The sequence below is a fragment of the Lathamus discolor genome, chromosome 2, assembly GCF_037157495.1.
Source record: "Lathamus discolor isolate bLatDis1 chromosome 2, bLatDis1.hap1, whole genome shotgun sequence".
NCBI lineage: Eukaryota > Metazoa > Chordata > Aves > Psittaciformes > Psittacidae > Lathamus > Lathamus discolor.
This window is the reverse complement of record NC_088885.1, coordinates 41,760,550-41,778,782: the sequence shown is the minus strand read 5'-3', so window position 1 is coordinate 41,778,782 and position 18,233 is coordinate 41,760,550. Positions and strand designations below refer to the sequence as shown.

Genomic DNA, 18,233 nt, shown 5'->3' with positions numbered 1-18,233 from the left:
ATCTTTCTTTAGGCAAAAAAGCATCAGAGGAACTGTCTCAGATTGCAGTATCAGTAGAACACGTTATAAACAAACTGACAAAATTAATAGTAACAAATCACCCAGGCCAGATGGTATGTGCCCTGGAGTTCAATAGTAGCTTGAGGGTGAAAGAGTTGAACTATTAATATTAAGCATCTAAATTCTTGATTAAAATTGCTTTGGCACCAGAATAGTGGAAAGTATCATGGATGATACAAATACATTTTTAAAATGGGATGGGACTATCCAGGGAACTGTACCCTGGTGAGACTGACATCTAGACTGGTGTAATTGGTAGATACAAAAATAAAGAATGAACAGTAAAGAATTAGTGGACCAATGGATAAATATGTTGTGTTCTGGAGTAATTAATGTGATTTGTGTAAAGCAAAAGGAAGTCTCACAAATCCACAAGGAAGCAACAAGAGCATAGGGACAAGCTATAGCCCCAAAGGCTTTCAGCAAGGTACCTGAGCAAAAGCTTTCAAGAAAACAAAGTTGCCATGGGACAAGATAAAAATTCTCTCATGGATAAAGTACTTGAAGTAAAGGGAAGGGATCAGTGAACAGCTTACTCAATGAATGTAGTTTGCTGGGAGTTCCATAGGGATTGGTGCTAGGGCTGGTGCTTTTCAACATATTATAAATTATTTAGAAAAAAGGATGAATAGTATAGTAAAAGAAATCTCAAAAGAATATTACATTATTCAGGAGACTAAAAATGCAAGGTGACTGCAGAAGGCTGCAGATGGACCATCTGATAGTAATTAACCAGGAAAAAGCCAAAGTTTAAATTAACTCTTAATAAAAGTAAAGTAATGCTCATGAGGAGAAATAAAACCAAACCCAACCCCACTTAAAACCAACCAGCTCCCCAAACCCTAAGTTATTATACACAGTAATGAACTTTGAACTGATAATCACCCTTTGTGAGTGAGATGTTGGATCTGTAATGGAAGGCTTATGTGGAACAGGACAGGGAGGCCATTGCATGAAGTCATGGTGTGTCCATGTCCGATATAGCTGTTGCAGGCTCTGCTCTCCCTATCCCCATCTCACAGACGTGCCCTAGAGTTAGAAAGGGCATAGAGAAAGGCAACAGGATGACAAAATTTATAGAAAGGCTTCTACAAGAGGGAGTAACTAAGCAGACTATGACTTTTTAGGCTGAAAAAGGCGTAAGTGGGGGAAAAGAGAGTGGAAAAGGAGTGGGGGAGCTTCTATAACATCATGAACAGCATGGTGAGAGTGAATATTCTGCTGTGCATGATTTAAGAGTTTGGGGACTGATTGACAGATGAAAGACTCAAAAACAAACAAAAAGTGACTCTTTCTACCCAAGAAAAGGATTACTCTATAGAATTCATTGCGCCTAGATGCTATAGACAACAAAGTTTACATACATTTTTAAAAATGCATAAATTCATGAAAAGTAAACAATCCATATAGAGGTTTTGCATATGAAGATATCATCTCTGACTTGGAAAATCCCTGAGCTGCAAGTCATTAAAAGCAAGCAGATGCACTCTGAGCCATGTTCTTACATCTTTTCCCAAGTATCTGCTACTAGTGGCTCTCTAACAAACTAAGTAGGGTTTTGTTTTTACTGAGTTATTCTTTTACAGTTACTCTTATAAAAAAGTCTGATACTTTTCCTAACAAAATATAAATTGTAACTTTGTATGGATCATATCCAATTAGACAGATTGGCTGTGGCTATAACTTAAATTACTGTGCTTATAAAACCCCCTCTATTAAAGTGCTGTCAATAATCTACAATCTACAATACAGTAGTCATACCTGCTCCTCACAACATAAATACTTCATTAGCCAATCTGTTGTATCATCACCTGTCCTTGGTCAGGTAGATTTTAAGGCTAGCATCTACAACACCAAAAGCATTATATGACATCTTTAATGTTGAATCGAATGACTAGATGGAGAAAAACTCTACCTGGTTAATTCTGAGTGTTTATTTCACAGTTACAAGAGTGCATAAACACTATGTGTAACTGCATTACCTAGATTTCATTAGGTATCTCTGAACTGTAATCCTGCTACAGCTGTGACACGCATGGGCACACTTCTGTAGACACCATCACAAATGGTGCTCCACAGAAAACTTGCTCTGAAATGTACACTGACACTTCTGCTGTTTACAACATGACACCACCAATATTCTTATTTGTTTATTTCCCAGCCATAATCTTCAGAATAGCAGAAAGGAGAACTTTTAAAGCTGAGATTTATCACTTCAGAGCAGTAAACACACTTCAGTAAGTACTGCAGAAATCCTTAGGCTGTCCTGTCTTGCATGAGGCCAGTCTACTGATTCAGTTGCATGATTTAGAAAAGGTCAAGAGGGCAACAGTTGAAATTCTAAGCAACAGTCCATTTTTTGCCCTGTTGCTTTGCATTTGTTTATATATCTGCACTGGGATCAGCTTAAATGAAAAGTGCCTATATAGAATGTTAATCTTTCTCAGTGACATTTGATGTTTAATTTTGAGGTGTATGCTGTTCATTATTAACAGCCATCAGCTGATATTGTCAGTTGTTGTCAGATGCGACACTTAGCTCTGATCCTGCAAACATGCAAATATATGACAAAGAAATCTTGTTGGACACCACCGATGATTTTTTTTTTTTGTTTGTGATTTTATGTTTATTTCTAGCAGGTCTCCAAAAGGGTTGAACTAACATTTACAGCCCATGAATGATCTATGTAACATGTTTTCCTGTAACATCAACAAATGAAGCTGCACAGAAGCAGCAGAAACTCTGTGAACAGAAAAAAATCCAAACACTGATAAACCAGAACCATATTGCAATCAAACTCATATCCTAAATGAACAGCTGTAACAACTATTGCCATGTGCATTTGACCTCACTCAGGGCAATGCTATAAACAGTCCTCACACAAATTGTTGTTTCCACAGAGAACAAATAATCTAGAAGCTAAGCAACGAGGTACGCAGGAATAACATGATGAACAGGAGGGTAATTACTTAAGACTATAACACAATGTTATTTAAGACTTCAAATCAGATGAGAGGATTATATACACTAGCACGGACTGTTACTGCACATTCAACTTCTCTTCATAGAAAACAGACTCCCTTAGTAACAGTCTACTTCGTCTTTACAGATGCATCATTTTTATTACAAATCTCTGACAACACATTGATCAACAGGAAAGATTTACACTCCACAGCTGTCAAGAACTGTACCCTTATGACTCTTCCGTCATCATTTCCAGTAAGAAACTGACTAGAGAGTTTCTCTCTATTATGGAGCAATTCTTCAGATGTGAGTTACATTCAGTAATGAGAAATAATTAGTTATATAGCATCTTCCAAATGTGAGTGTTAGAACTAGTTAAATTGCTTACTGATTTCAGCTTCATCTTGCCTCCTGCTGACTCTGAACACGGACTAAAACAAACAACTGGATCCCATCAGTCTCGGCAGACCGAAGTTTTTTGGGAAAAGGTCTTACAAATGACATACACAGGAATAAAGAGCCTTTACAAAACAACAAATAAAAAGAAAAGTATTTTTATCTAAAATTAAGTATGCGGAAATCCCAGTAAGTAAATTTTAGATGGAGACTGGCACTGCTGACTGCAACTTAACTTAAATCCCCTATTTATGAGCTTCCCCTACCTCTTCTTTGTAACAGCCAAAGTACTTACTATTGACAGCTGATTTTCATACTTAAAGCCAAACTCGTTACCTTCTTTTGCAGACATTCACTCTTGAGGAAATTCCTCCCTCCTTCCCTAAAGCATAACATACATAAAGCTGAAGGTGAGAGCTAGAGTGGGGGCTTTCAGAAGACAGAGGTCGTCATGGTCCTTATACCCCCTTTATAGGGGACTTCTGAGGAGGTTTCAACTGGTAGGACTTACCTAGTGGCTGTGCTAAGGAGGACTCCCAGGCAGGACCAGTGATTGTACAACACAGACAAAGTTTTACAGGCAACATGAGTGCAAGGAAACACATCTAAAAACAGCATATGTGGGTGCAGTTTCACTGAAGACAGTGGTGAAAGTTACTACTTTATGGAAAACAGAGCCAGGCAAAAGCAACTAATTGTAAGAGTTTTCTCAACCCACCATAACTTCTTTACTATCTTTTCTTCCTCGTTGAGGTATTTCTGTCTTTCTTGTTCCACCAGGTTGCGCTGTCGCTGCACAGGATCTTCTAGCCTCTTCACAGTTTCAATCATTTTGCCATTGATTTCCATCTCTGCTTTCTTCACCATTGCCCTCAGCATCTCCTGGTTCTGCAGCTGTTGCACAAAAGAAATCAACTTCAATTTTTCCTTCTTGACTGATATCCCTGGCAACAGAATACATTGCAGATGCAGAAATAGTTTGGGATAAACACAACCCTACTGTGTGTGAGAAGAGTTTTTACCTTCTTATTTCCCTCTTTAATTTTACTTACAAGCATTATTCTGTGGGGCAGTGTTGGAGGTGAGAAAAGCCTAAATCTGATTAACTTCTAATGTATATGTCTAACTTCTAATGTATATATCTAACTTCAAGTTCCAAACTGATGAACAAAAGATGTTTGGATCAGTACACCACCTTAGGTACATAACTTCTGCAAGGTTTGTGGCCCCTTTAGTCTGCTCGGTCCAGCATGAATCAAGAATTAATCATGACTTACGAGAATGCCGGAAGCCTGACTTCCACTCTGGGTGTATCTCGTAAGCCTATGCATTGCACTGCCCATACGTGGCTAGTGGATAATCCCACACATTAATGTCAAGGCTGGAACGCACTGCTGTTATCAGAATGGAATTTTTCAGTCTCTCAAGTGGCAGAGGAAGGATTGTGCCATCCGGTGTAATTTAGTACAGACATACGCCTCATCTGCAATGCATAAAACCTCCTGCACCCACCAAAAAACAGTCTTCATAATACGGTTATTTTCCTGAGAACTATAAAAGTCACACTTTCTTCCTTAACTTAGCATTGTATTAAGTACCTAAAGCATTGATTTTCTTACTGATACTAAGTTTGCAGAGCAAAACACAGCTAAGAAAACAAACTAGACTGTATGCTTTTGTGGGTAGCCCTAGAGAAGCTATGCCCCACATTCACACAAATCAAAGTGTGGTAAGCAGGGCTCCATTTAGTCACAGCTTTAGGATACAGGCAACACAACTCTGCCAGCCCAGCAGCCATCTCATGCTGTAAGTTTATAAAAGACACCTGTGTCAACTGGGAGATGAAGTTCCAGTTTTAAAACTAGCAATTGAACTGTCAGCTGTCTTCTGAACATCCAGGCTTAACAGCCAAACCACATATAACAAGCAAAGTAAAACCACTGCCTAACAGGAAGAATCACAAAAATGGGTTACCTACAAGACCGTATAATGCAAAGTGACTTCTTTTTAAGTTGATTTAAGAGAATTCCTGGGATTCAGAGGGGAAAAAAAAAAAAAAAAAAAAAAAAAAGGAAAAAAGCCTTTGCCCAGGTCATTCTCTCCAGTCAGTGTGGGAATTGAAGGAACAAGCTCAACTCTCCCCTCCCAACTCTTCAGTCCTTGTGTCTGACTCTGCCTTCTCCAGCGACACACGTGCAATGAGAGGGAGGGTGACACTTCACTGAAGTGTAGGAGTGGGGCTGAACTGTGACAAGCAGGAGGTGTTAGCTCAAAACTCTGCTGAAGATAAGCGTTATTAGCTGTTAGGGAAAAAAAATAAGCTGGAAAACATTTGAAACAGCACAGATTTATAAACATTGTCAGCTGCTTTATACCAGACTGGATTCTTTTGAAGACAGTACATATGTGTATTTTTCCCCGCTATGGGATTAATGTTCGGATTTGATAAATTAAAACCTCTTACAGCAGGGCCAGCACAGCTGAGACACGCATCTCTTTCACTGCGCCGTATTTTCAAGAAGGAATTCATAAGTGAATGAATGAGTGAATGAGCATGTGTCCTGGTTTTTTTTTTTATGACGCTTCAGTCATACAGTTAATTCACAGCTTTTTAAAATGTGGGAAATTTGACACAGGGAAGTGACTTGGGATATGTGAAACAACTGATCTGAGGTCAGTGAGGAGGTCAGTGAGAATGTCAGTGAGAAGGAGCCAGACTTAAGTCTCAGATGTCCAGAATGTAAGTCTTTATGTTCCTCAGCTAGTAACAGTGACACCCAGTAATACCAAAATTAAGTATATGTGAGTATCTGAGGTTAGGCAATTGCAGGTACAATTCTTTTCACCCTATTATGAATAGGGGATCTGCATTTATTGTAGTGACATCTACAGCTAAGGTGCTTGTCACTTCCATTTATGCAGTGCTTGAACAGTATTAGAACATTTCAGTCACAAAAGTTCATCCATTTCTGATTGCAAAGTTAGGGAATAAAAATAAAGCTCTGCAATATTTCAGAAAGCTTGTATGATGAGGACTCCCAAACCTCAGTGTCTGGAGTGAGCTCTTGAAGTCTGGGAAATGACTCATCTTGGAATAAAGAGATGTTTTTGCCATTTCTATGAAAATTCATGCAACACTTGGCTAATTCTGGAAAACCTGGTTTTGTTCATGCTTGGGGAACAGGGACAGAAGAAGATGAGAATGAAGAGGTACAGATGGTTACAGAGAGAGAAGAGGAGGAACCAGAGGAGTAATTGTGGATTTAAGTAGGGCAGAGTCACCAGCCAAAGGACGACATAAGGCAGGGCAAACATAAGGCGGGAGCAGAGGGGAAGAGCTGGCTGAGGAATAGGAGGCAGTCTCTGGCCACTATAGCACATTAACCTCCACATTCTGGAACTGAACTTGATTCTTACCTTTCTTCTGCCAGCAGGTACCAGATCTCACACCCCCTGGCAAAGGGCACACCCCATTTGTCCCTCAGACCACCTCCACCAGTTACTCTACCACCACAAGAGGAAAAAGTTTTATGGATCTGCCAAAGTTATTCTGGTTCCACACAGTAGAACTTTTTGTACTGTAACTTTGCTTAAAAACAAGCCAAATAAACAATCTTAGACACTCATACTTGAAACTTTGTTGAAACAGTCTTCAAGTTCCAAAGTCAAGTGCCCAAAGGTAAGGAAAAGCAATGCAGGCTTTCCTGTTACCACCAAATGGCAATTTCTGCTAATTAGAGTTGACTTCTAACTGCAAGAAGCAGTCAAACAGAAAGAAATGTCACATGCTTATTTAGATTTCTAGCATCCTCCTCTACATTCATTACCCTTGGCTCTCACTCCCAGCCTCACCAACCCCTCCAGATACCTACCTTGTCCCTCTTCTTCGTCTACTGCTTCGGCCATTATCTATTACTGCTCTCTCACAAGTACCCCAGCACTGCCTCTGGCACCCACTTCAAGAATAATCTGAACCAGTTTAGATGACTTTGAACCAGTTCTTATCTATGAGACCTGAAACTGGGAAATCAAATATTAGTTCACAGTCTCACTTCTCATTAGGAAACAAGTATGACCTGTCCAGTGGGAGCAGGACCTGTCCTGCTGGGAGAGGCTTCTGGGCCACCCACCTCCTCACACACACTACAGCACAGAGCCACAAACAGGGACTGACTGCCTGCAGCTCAGGATCTCTGTAGAATCTGATTATCTAATTGCTAAGTTTGTTACCATACACAGATTAAATGAAGTCTCACCAATTCTATAATACAGCTCAAAACATATTTGAATTTCTAATTCAAAGTTACACTTGTAAGACCGAGTATCATATACCATTCATGACAGTATTGTTATTATATTTTCCATCCTTTTCACAGCACTCATTTCCCTGCAAATAATACATTAACTGAAGAAAAAGCATGCATGTATACACATTCCAAATGCTGAACCTTAATCATGTCTAACTGCTTTCCCTTAAAATGTGTTCAATTAAGAAAAGGAAGGAATAAACAAAAGCAGCATCCAACATACATATAAGCTAATAATCTATACCATAAACATGAGCTCTAAGCTTTGGTTCAAACCTGCCACTAAGAGTTCTCGTTGTCTGGGAGTGCAGAATGAACAACCCCACTGAACTCATCATGGACTCCTGTCTTACCAACAACAAATGCATTCAGGATATAGGCTGGGTTATAGCTTATCTCTGGCAATGAGAAAAACTCCATGGCACCATGAAACTAGTCTTTCTTGAGTATCTCTGAAAATGAGAGCACTTAAGGAAGAGGCTAGTGAAGTAGCCAGAAGTGTATCTAACCTCTAGCAACAGCCACAATGCCATAAGAATGTCTTTAAGAATCCCTGGTGAAAATCCAACCACAGAATAAAACAGTCTTAACTGTTTGGTTGCATCTGGTAACATACACATTCAATTGGTATGTGAATCAATACATCTGGATCAATTCCTGCTGCACATGGTTCAAAACGGGGTTTTGCCAGAACAGACAAAGGCTACAGGAATGAACGGGTGTTTTCCACCCTGTGTTTCTCTGATTCTATTAAGCAAATGAGTAAGAACTTAAAGTGGTAACATCAAGCGAAAATTGAACCGCAGAGAGTATTAAATATAGTTTTATGTCCTGTTCTTGTTTCTTAGTTATCTTGCCAACTTTTTGCCTGTGCAATATCTCTGAGCTCTTCGGAAGTGTTTCTTCTAGTCTGTCAGTGTATGAAAAATTCACACAAACAGGAACAAACTGACTGCCAACCCAGGAGAAACAGTGAAAGTGAAAAATATGAAGTAGTCACACATAGTATGTGAACAACCCAGAAAACAGAAAAATACTTTTGTACTTCAAATTATTTTCCAAAAACACAACGCAAAAGCTTGTCATTAGAACTGTGGTATCTCCTCACTTTTCAGTTTAAAATACCAGCTGTTTCACTTAACTGCACTACAAACTGGGAGCTCTTTTCAAAATAATTTTACCATTTCAGGAAAGCCATGACAAAAACTTACTCTCAGGAATGTAATTTATATGTAATAGACTAAAGTTTCCCTTGAGCTACAGGTTCTTCCATCTGACTATCACAAATCTGCCCACTTCCTACTGGCACGATGCACCAAATTTGCTATAATTTCTGAAATAAGGGAAGCCAGCCAGAGTTAATTAACACACTCGGGATATGTCCCTTTTTCCTTCTCAATACTTCCTTGGCAGCACTGATTTACGTAGATGGTACAAGTTTTTTCACTCCTGTGTGCTATGTTATACCTGATCAAAAGCAAGGCTACCACCCCAGGCAGGGCCTGGACCCAAGTTGCAGCTGGGGAAATGCCACCTCCTTGGTGAGCAGTCCCTGTGAGAATGATGTGCGCTGCCTCCAGCGCAGCATTGCGACCTCCATCCCACTTTAGGAAGCCACATGTTAAGCACAGCTGGTGGCCAGGTGTCTGAGATACCTCTGCATTTGGCACATGGGGTTACAGAAGGACAGAGGGGCTGCAATGGTTTGCAGCACAAATGCATAAGAATATGCATTTATACATAAATTCCCAGGGCAGAGATCCCAAACCAGAGTCTTGAAATTAGATGGGGACCATGATGGCCGGCACGTAGGTAGCACTGCCGAGAACAGCTTTTAAAAGATGCATTTGCAATAGGAACATACTCATTATAAGCTGAAAATGTAAACACATGGGTGTTGTATCACAGGCAGAGGTCACCTCGCTGACACAACTGTTTGCTCTAAATGCGTTTAACCACCTTTTCATTACCAGAGCACAGGACCTTGGCACAGCATCTTCAGTCTTGGCCACATTTTCTTTACTCTGATGTTTACTTCACCCTTCTGTTCCCTTGCCTTGTAAGTGGCTCATAGTTTGATTTCCTCTAGTTAAAAAAGCGATGGCAAAATGTGCTCTGAATTCTGATGTGTATTATCATTATTCTGTTCAAAAATTAATCAGCAAATCAAAGGAGATTCACACAGTACCATTCCCATCTTCAAAACCACCTGGTTGTAATAGCAGTAGCTGCAGCCCTACAATACCAAACATGTGATGTCACTTTCCAGGCAAGAAGTACTGGCAGAGTATTAAAGTTTCCCCTGCTGTCCACTTTGTCTTACAAGAAATTGCTTTACCTCCTTCTGCATCTTCTGAGCTATTGAATTTCCAATTAAGTGAAGGGCTGAAGACATGTACAGCTGCATATGCTTATTTTCACAGTGTCTAACATGAACAGCATATATTTACATTTGCAGCATGATGGTACGTGTCAGCAGAACATTTTGGTTTACTCACCATTGTTCTTATTGTTTCTTGCAGATTTTGAAAGGTTGATGTGTATTAGGAAGATACTGGTAAAATCTGAATATAAGTAAGGCACAACCTTACTTATATTCAAATACACAAAACCTTTGCAGCAACTTTTGAAATATCTTTTTTCCTTGCTGCTTAAGTTGGCTATTCTTCTGGATTCCGTAAATACAGGACTCAAGCTCTGGCTTAATGCATATCTACTGATCCTTAGCTACATTTGGGTTTCCTGACATCAAAACTGTTTATTCAGGAACTTTAAAACTGTCTCAATAGTAAACAGTATGGAGCAGGAACATGGCTCTTCCAACATGTTTATACAGTACATAACTTAGCAGTGTCCAAACTGTAATCACAGACTTGGTATTATTGTAATATAAATACTGTTTAATGTCTAGAGTCATCAAGCAAAGCCAGAAAGTAAAATTTTTTATCAATATCTGAGCAGCAGTAGTTCAACTGAACTAATCCTCATACTTTTAGGACTATGTAAGTGGTGTACGCTACAGCAGAATACACTTTTGTGTCTGTAATACTTGGGTCTTCTCTTTCCTTAGAATTCTGCTACTGAGAATCACTCGTATGGGGGAGCAGAGGAAAGGGAGAGAGAAGGAGGGAGGAAAAAGGCGTTTGCTGACAATTACCCAGATAAGCATACCTGTAGCTGCTTCATCTGATGTAGCTGCAGCCGCAGATCTGACACATTGCGTTTCATCCCATGAAGGCTGACTTGCATTGATGGGGCTCCAGCAGGGTGATGGATGACAGCAGATTCCAGAGTTGCCAAAGCGTTCTTCCCACCAGATATGTTAGCAGCACCTACAATAAACAGCAGCACAAGCTGAGCTCACTAGCAGAGAAGGGTGCAAACATGATCTGTCCTCTGCCTATTGAACTCACATGTATTTCACATAGATGGGCAAGAAACCTAAATTATAGTTGCCAATGATCAGTATTAGCAGGGGACTGGTACCTCCTTATCCATTATATTTTGAGGGAAGACTAAAATATCAGAGTGATTTTGTGCTGGAGCCTCAGCCATACCTGAGTACTGCGTTACTACAGGACTGCTTCCTAACACATGTAGTGGAGAAGGGATAATAAACTATAACTGCAGATTACAGAAAACAGCAGCAAATCAAGTTGGTGCTGAAAGTAGCTTCAAGGTTGTCTTCTGAGGAGGCATCCAAGACCGAGTTGATGCACATTCCCAGGAGTCCTGAACTGTGTATTTGTTGATTAATTATCACTGCAGAGAGATTCAGTCAAATTGCCAAGTGTGGGGAAAAGTTTTCTACAGAGAATCTTGCTTTGCTGCTTGAATTATAATTGTGTTACTTCTATCAGGTGTCTCCAACTGCTACTGTGTAAAACCAGAAAAGAAATGAAACAATGGTGTGGCAGAGAACTGCTCTCCAGCTGTGTTGCCTCCACCTATTCCCTTTAGCCTGCCATTTATTCAGGACTGTGTTCACAAAGGAATACAGCATAACACAAGGAAGTGAGCTCAGCCATACTCTGAGAGTAATCGTCAGTATGCTCACAAGACTTTCTTCATTAAATAATTCTGTTCCCCTACACAGCATCAATGTCAAGCTTGTTCTTTTCAGTCTCAAGTAACTGGGAAGAAGCTTTATTTACAGAGTACAAGCAAATTCCAGTTTATCAGCTGATAGTCATGTTACAGCTTCTTCTAGCAATTTGCACTTACACAACTATATGTGTCCCTTCCCCTTCCTACCACCAACAGGGAAAATGACAGACTGTCAGTAGGATGCACTTCATTTTCTGAGTCCAGGACTATGTTGATCACAGTACCAGATCCACCTTGTCCCTTGGGCTCAGACAGCTGCCACTCCATGAACTACTGCATTATCAGCCCCTCATTGCAAGAAAGACCTTGACATGCTGGAGCATGTCCAAAGAAGAGCAACAAAGCTGATGAAGGGCCTGGAGCACAAGCCTTATGAGAAGTGGCTGAGAGAAGTGGGGTTGTGTAGTCTGGAGAACAGGAGGCTCAAGGGACACCTTATTGCTCTCTACAACTACCTAAAAGGAGGTAGTGAGGAGAGTGTCAGTCTCTTCTCCCAAGTAACAAGTGATAGGACAAGAGGAAATGGTCTCCAGTTGTGACAGGGAAGGTTTAGAGTGGATACTAGGAAAAATTTCTTCCCCAAAAGGGTTATCCAGCATTGGAACAGGCCGCTCAGGGAAGCGGTTTAGTCACCATCCCTGGAGGTATTCAAAAGATGTGTAGACGTGGTGCTTAAGGCCATGGTTTTATTGGTAGACTTGTTAGTGTTAGGTTTATGGTTGGACTTCATAATCTTAAAGGCCTTTTCAAGCCTACATGATTCTGTGATTCTGTTCTATGATTATGTCATTCACACTTTATTTCCTTCCTGCTCTATGAATAAAACAAAAAATCTGAGGAAACAGAATATAACTCATCAGGGGATCTCCACAGGAATCTTGCTTATCGTTTGTTCTCACAAGCACTCATTCTATCAAGTTCAACGAAGTCAAACAGGAACTAGTGTTGCGAGCTTGCCTTTGCCTGCTGAACGCAAATTTTCAGTGCTCCAAAGGGCATGACATACTTTTCTGTCTGGAATGAGTATGAAACCGTGAGGGGTAAGTTTTATCCCTGCCCTCTCATCACTAGTTGTCTTTTTAACCAGTAAAATCTCCAAACATGCCCATAAATACAGCTCAGCATTAAAACACATTGTTATTCCTTTGCCAGTAGGTGTGGATACCTCAAGTATAGCCTTTGCAAAATTCATATGGAGGAAGCATTTTCAAAGGATGGAAGTTACACCTATTTTTATTTAAAAATGGGCCAAAAGGTTTCTGAAGAATAATGTTTCTTGGTTTATCTACATTTGCAATTGCTGTCAGCAAAAGTACGGGCCCCTCTGGCTGCACCCATGCTATATATGGGGTACCATGCCATAGGCTTCCAGGGACTTGCTCAAACAAAAAGCTGTTCTAAGGCTGGTGTTTGCTGTTGTAAAGCTATACCTTACCCAAACTTGCTCCAGCTAGATCTACTCAGTGCTTCAACAACAGCACTTTTCATTTCAGTGCTGAGCAAGCTGCTGCACATTTTTGCTATACTCCAGTGTGATTCAATGCTCTCTTGACTTTCAAAGAGGTGCTTAACAGAAAGCAATGCTCAAGAAATAAACAGTCCTTTTTCACTGCCATTCTGTACCCACTCAATGCTTCAGTCTAATATATGCTAATACTTGTCTGTCTACATGTACACTGCAGTTTTTCCTAAAGTCAAGCATCTATTTCCCTCCCACATGCACTATTTTTTCATTTTTTTTAAGAAAAGGATATTTAGTTCATAAACCCTACAGACAGAAACCCCCAGAGAGTCTGAAAAATGTGGATAAGCCTCCAAGAGTTCTGATCTCCAGCCACAAATCTAGACTATTTTTGAAAGCACATCTACCTTTCTGCTATTTTTTGCCTCAAGCAAAAGCTCCAAAACCTCAGCCCCCGACCCTGTGATGATGCAGCCAAGGCATGAATCAGTCCCCGACAGTCTCTTCCCCCATGCTGGACCCCAATCAATTCACATATTTTCTCAGGAAGGGGTGCCTGCTTTCCTCTTAGTGTAGATGGACTGTGATCTGCTTCTGTAAGCAATAAATGTCTCTGACTCCTTACAAAGCAGCTTTCCTCCTCTTCTGCCACCTTGGCCACCTCTTCTCACCATTACATACTCTCTGCTGCCACAGAGTCCCTGCTGAAGAGTGTGCTCAGAGCCTGTGAAGCATGACATGGGACTCTTAAGGGTGTGAAACACCACCACAGTTACTGAGTGAGCATGGGAGCGCAGTAAAGATCAGCAGCTGATTTCTCAGAGATACGTGTTTTCATCAAAAAGGAATAAAAGGGCAGCTGAATGAGGGGTTGTTTCATCTAGGGAGTATTTCTCGCTTTTGGAAATAGTCCCAGACTGTAACTTTGTGAGTAGATGTGTGGCCAGATGGACCGAAGGGAAAGAAACAGCACTGGCTCTCAGGTTTTTAAATAAACCCTTGCTGGAGCGACGTATGGTGGCTTGAATGCAGAAACCCTCCATAACTCCCTAATACTCTGGACAAAACCCAAATGTTAACTTTTCTTTTTTTCTTTTACAAAGGCTAATGAACTAAACTGACATTTCTAAAGCACAAATAGAACTGATGTGCAAAAAGGGGAATGGTTTACTATTTGCCCAGGCTCAGGAAGGTATGCAACACAGCTTCCACTCCCTGACCCTTGACCTTTGCTATGGTTGCGAAGACTGCTCTCCTTCTATTTTCCACATTTTATTTTTCTTTCTAAAATGTTGAGGTTTCATTTTGAGCAGGCTAGAAAACAGGCCATCAGAAGATACCCAGCAATGTTTCTTCACAAATTACTCGTATCTTTATCAAAGAACCACATTTTCAAGCACCATTTGGGGAAAACACCTGACAGTTATTTAGTTCTCTTTCCATCCAGTTAGAATCCACTAAACAAATAGGTAAATGCAATGTTAATGTTGCAATTCCATCATTAACAATCTGTGATGACCAGGCATTAAAGCACCCTTAAAAGAATAAAATGTTATACTGTGGAACTTCAGCTCATTGATTCAGAATGGAATCAGGATCGTGTTTTACCTGCAAACACTGGCAGAGTTCAAAGACTGGTGTGATCTGTCTTTGAATCTGAGATAAGCAAGCAGATAGAGATGATGTTTTTAATTTACAGATCACAGCAAGAGTCATGCATATGAAAACAAGCACACAGATATACAGAGATGACAAGACAGCTCATAGTGACCAAGGAATCAAATCTGGGCCCTACATGTGTAATACTTCTCCCCGCTGACATCTCCCTCTCTGGGTTTGTACTTACAGTGTTACTGCAGAAACACATACTCCTTGATGCCTTTTTAGGAAGTACTGAAATTCCCTTCTTTCTCTTCCAACCAGGCATCACCTATGAAGAACTATTGCTCTTTTTTTTGGTAATCCATGATACAACAGATCTTATTTTAATCAATGAATCTGGGATTAATGTATCAATCTCACCACTTGATGAACAAATATAGGACAGAAAAGAGACTGAGCATTTCTCAGCACATTTGTTAGTAATCTCAAGGAGACTCTTTCTAGTACGGTTTGGATTTAGAGTCACGTGCCATTCTTATGTGAACAGTCCCTTGTGTGAAAAGCCATTCACTTTTGATGAACTGAAGAAGGTTATAAGGATTCAGTCATGGGATTTATCCTAACATTGGTAGAAGAGACACGGCCAATCTTCGAAAGCTTACTGCTCTTTGAACCCACCCCCACGAAAGAACTGAGCCTAAAGCAATGAAACGTAAGAAATGCAGACAAGCACGATTGTTAGAGGCTCTTTTTCTGCCGTGAAAAAGCATTTTTATTTAGGCTCTTTAATATTTGAGGCTAAAGAATCCACTACAGACTAGCAAAGCAAAAATATGTTAAATACAACAATTTGGTTTATATGAAAACCAGAGTATTCGCTATCTAGCTATATAAAGTTATCTAGGATGTAGAAATGTTGGTTTCTTTCCCTTCCAAAGTGAGCTAGTTCTCTATTTTTTGTCTTCTATCATTGGAACACATACTGTAAAATACAATGTTGGTTCAACATTGGTGAGCCAATTTTATCCTGCACAGATGTTTTATTGTTCAGGATGGGAAGCTATTCATGTTTCTGCTTACCAGTGCTCTAGAAAGGACTGCTCAATCAACATTTTGTACTACTTTTTCTTTCAAATAGACTTTGAAATTGCTAAAACTGGTATCTCAGTTGTAAGTGCACAGTTGTCAAGTGCAATTGTATACTAAGAGAGTCGACAGTCTAAATGGCTACACTTAATAAGGATTGGGGTGAACTGAAGAACAAAACAGCAGTCGGCAGGAGCGTTTTTAGATGCTGCTGACACGTTTAAACCCAAGCATATTTACAAAAAAGGAGAAACATTATGTAGTATATTCTGGCAGATTGCCTAATTTTCAAGTAATCAGGGACTGCATCAACTTATTAAATTCAAAAGCAAGTGCAAAAGCAAAATATTCTATTTTACAGGACTATTCTGTTATGCAGCAGTCCTTGGTAATAGCCAATGTGCGTTACAATGCTGTAGTGTATTAGGGTCAGCATCACACCTTGTTTCCCTTTAATTTAATTTAAAGGCAGTTTAATCTGATGGCTGAGTCATGCTGGAAAGACTGGATTAAGGGTTGCAGATGCAGGAGTTACATCTATACTTTCTAGCACTGATAGGGATCCTTGCAGATGAGCGGCTGCATTGCTTGCCCCCACTGCCCTATCCTCATCACCCAAGTGATCAGAAAGGCATCTGTTGCATAACCTGAATGCTGGTATCCTTACCCACATGCTGGATATGGGCATGGTCATGTGACAAAGTCAATGTCTCTGTCAGTACGCGACAGATGCTGATCTGGTCTTTGACAGTAAATTACATGCCCCACTCTCCACTCCCCATGCTTGGACATGCAGCTGTTAGATGTAATTTTGCCATTTCAGGGACATGTGTTCAGTCATACGGTAAGGCAGTGAGTGAGGAATCTTTAACAACAGTGGCAAGAAATGGTTGCTGGTCAGATGAACCACCATTCTGTTCTGATGGGCTGGGCATGACTTCCACATTGTGGAATTCCCACCTTTGCTTTGTGCAGGCAAATCACTGGATAATTTAGGTTGAAAGAGACAGCCGGAAGTCATCTGGTCCAAACTCACAGCAGGGCACTCTTAGATCAGAACCTTCAACTCAGTGTTCCCCACCAAATATTTATCTGAATTAGTACAAACACAATGCAAACGGAAAGGCCAAACAGCAATACAATACAAAGAGGAACACAAGGCATTGTGTGTGCAGGTTTTGATGGCTTCATAGGTGCTTTGTATGAGACGTGAGCTGTGCAAGTAGGGAATACCATAAATTCTTAGGGTATAATGACACTGAAATAGGGGAAGTCTAAGAGCATTTTGCAGCTGTTTTGAAAAACGATGGACTTCTCAGTAAGTTGTCAGAAACTGATGAATTACAAGTTCTTTCTTCACAGCCTTAAATATAGCTCTCCCCATCCAGGGGCCAGCAGGAAGGGAAGAGCTGGAACAAGACCAGAGAGTGGCTTGGGAGAAAAGCTCCAGTACCAGGATTTTAGCGCTTTCTTTCCTGTATATGCTTGATAGTTTCCAGGTCTGGTTTGATTTCTGTCGGTTAGGAGGACATACTGCAATTCCAGATAAACAGGAATCCTGGACGTGAACTAACAGCTCCAACAGAAAAGCTAGTTAAGAGCATAATAGGTTTGCTAATAAACGCATGTGGTTTACTACCTGCCAGTGCACAGACCTCCCTGTGGGAACAGCATTACCAGGAAGTAGGGAACTGCCTTTATTTGCATTCAGTGCATGGCAAAGGGTGAAAAGAAGGCATACAAACACACACACACCCTGCAGACATCTCCAGCAGCAGCCCATACACAAAGAGCTCCAATCACATGGAGATCTTTTTTCACAACAGCCTTAACTCCATCTTTTAAACACTTAACAGCTCTCCAAGTGGGAATCTAAAATAAGACCAGCTCATATTGGCTTCATAATTGATGCTTGCTCAGAAAAGTTTAGGCACAGGCTAACAATTAGCAACAGATCAATACGGCTTAATTAGAGAAAGTGTTATCTTGCTGACTGCTAAATTACTTAATGTCATTACATCCGCAGCACCCTACTGACAGAACTTTAGAGAAAAGTTCAGATGACCAGAATAGGAATGAAATATTTAGCCTTCCACAGCAATCTGGATACATCTGGGGTTAATGACAGATACATACTATAGATGGGATGAGTCACTGGAAAATTCACCATATGCAGAGACTCTGTACCTCATTTAAACCATCCAATGCAGGTGTGAAATTCATTCCACAGACCACCTCAACCTGTCAGA

General features: G+C 40.4%; 1 protein-coding gene across 18 annotated transcripts in view; it reads right to left on the bottom strand.

Moving 5' to 3' along the window:
- Positions 1–18,233, bottom strand: part of KIAA1217 (KIAA1217 ortholog) — a 384,957-nt gene that overhangs the window by 24,031 nt on the left and 342,693 nt on the right. For all 18 annotated transcript variants that reach the window (XM_065666573.1, XM_065666574.1, XM_065666575.1 and 15 more), the window contains 2 exons: positions 10,899–11,059; positions 4,139–4,314 (listed from right to left, as the gene is read on the bottom strand). In XM_065666573.1, coding sequence (XP_065522645.1) covers positions 4,139–4,314; positions 10,899–11,059 — 337 coding nt within the window. The remainder of the gene's footprint in view (positions 1–4,138; positions 4,315–10,898; positions 11,060–18,233) is intronic.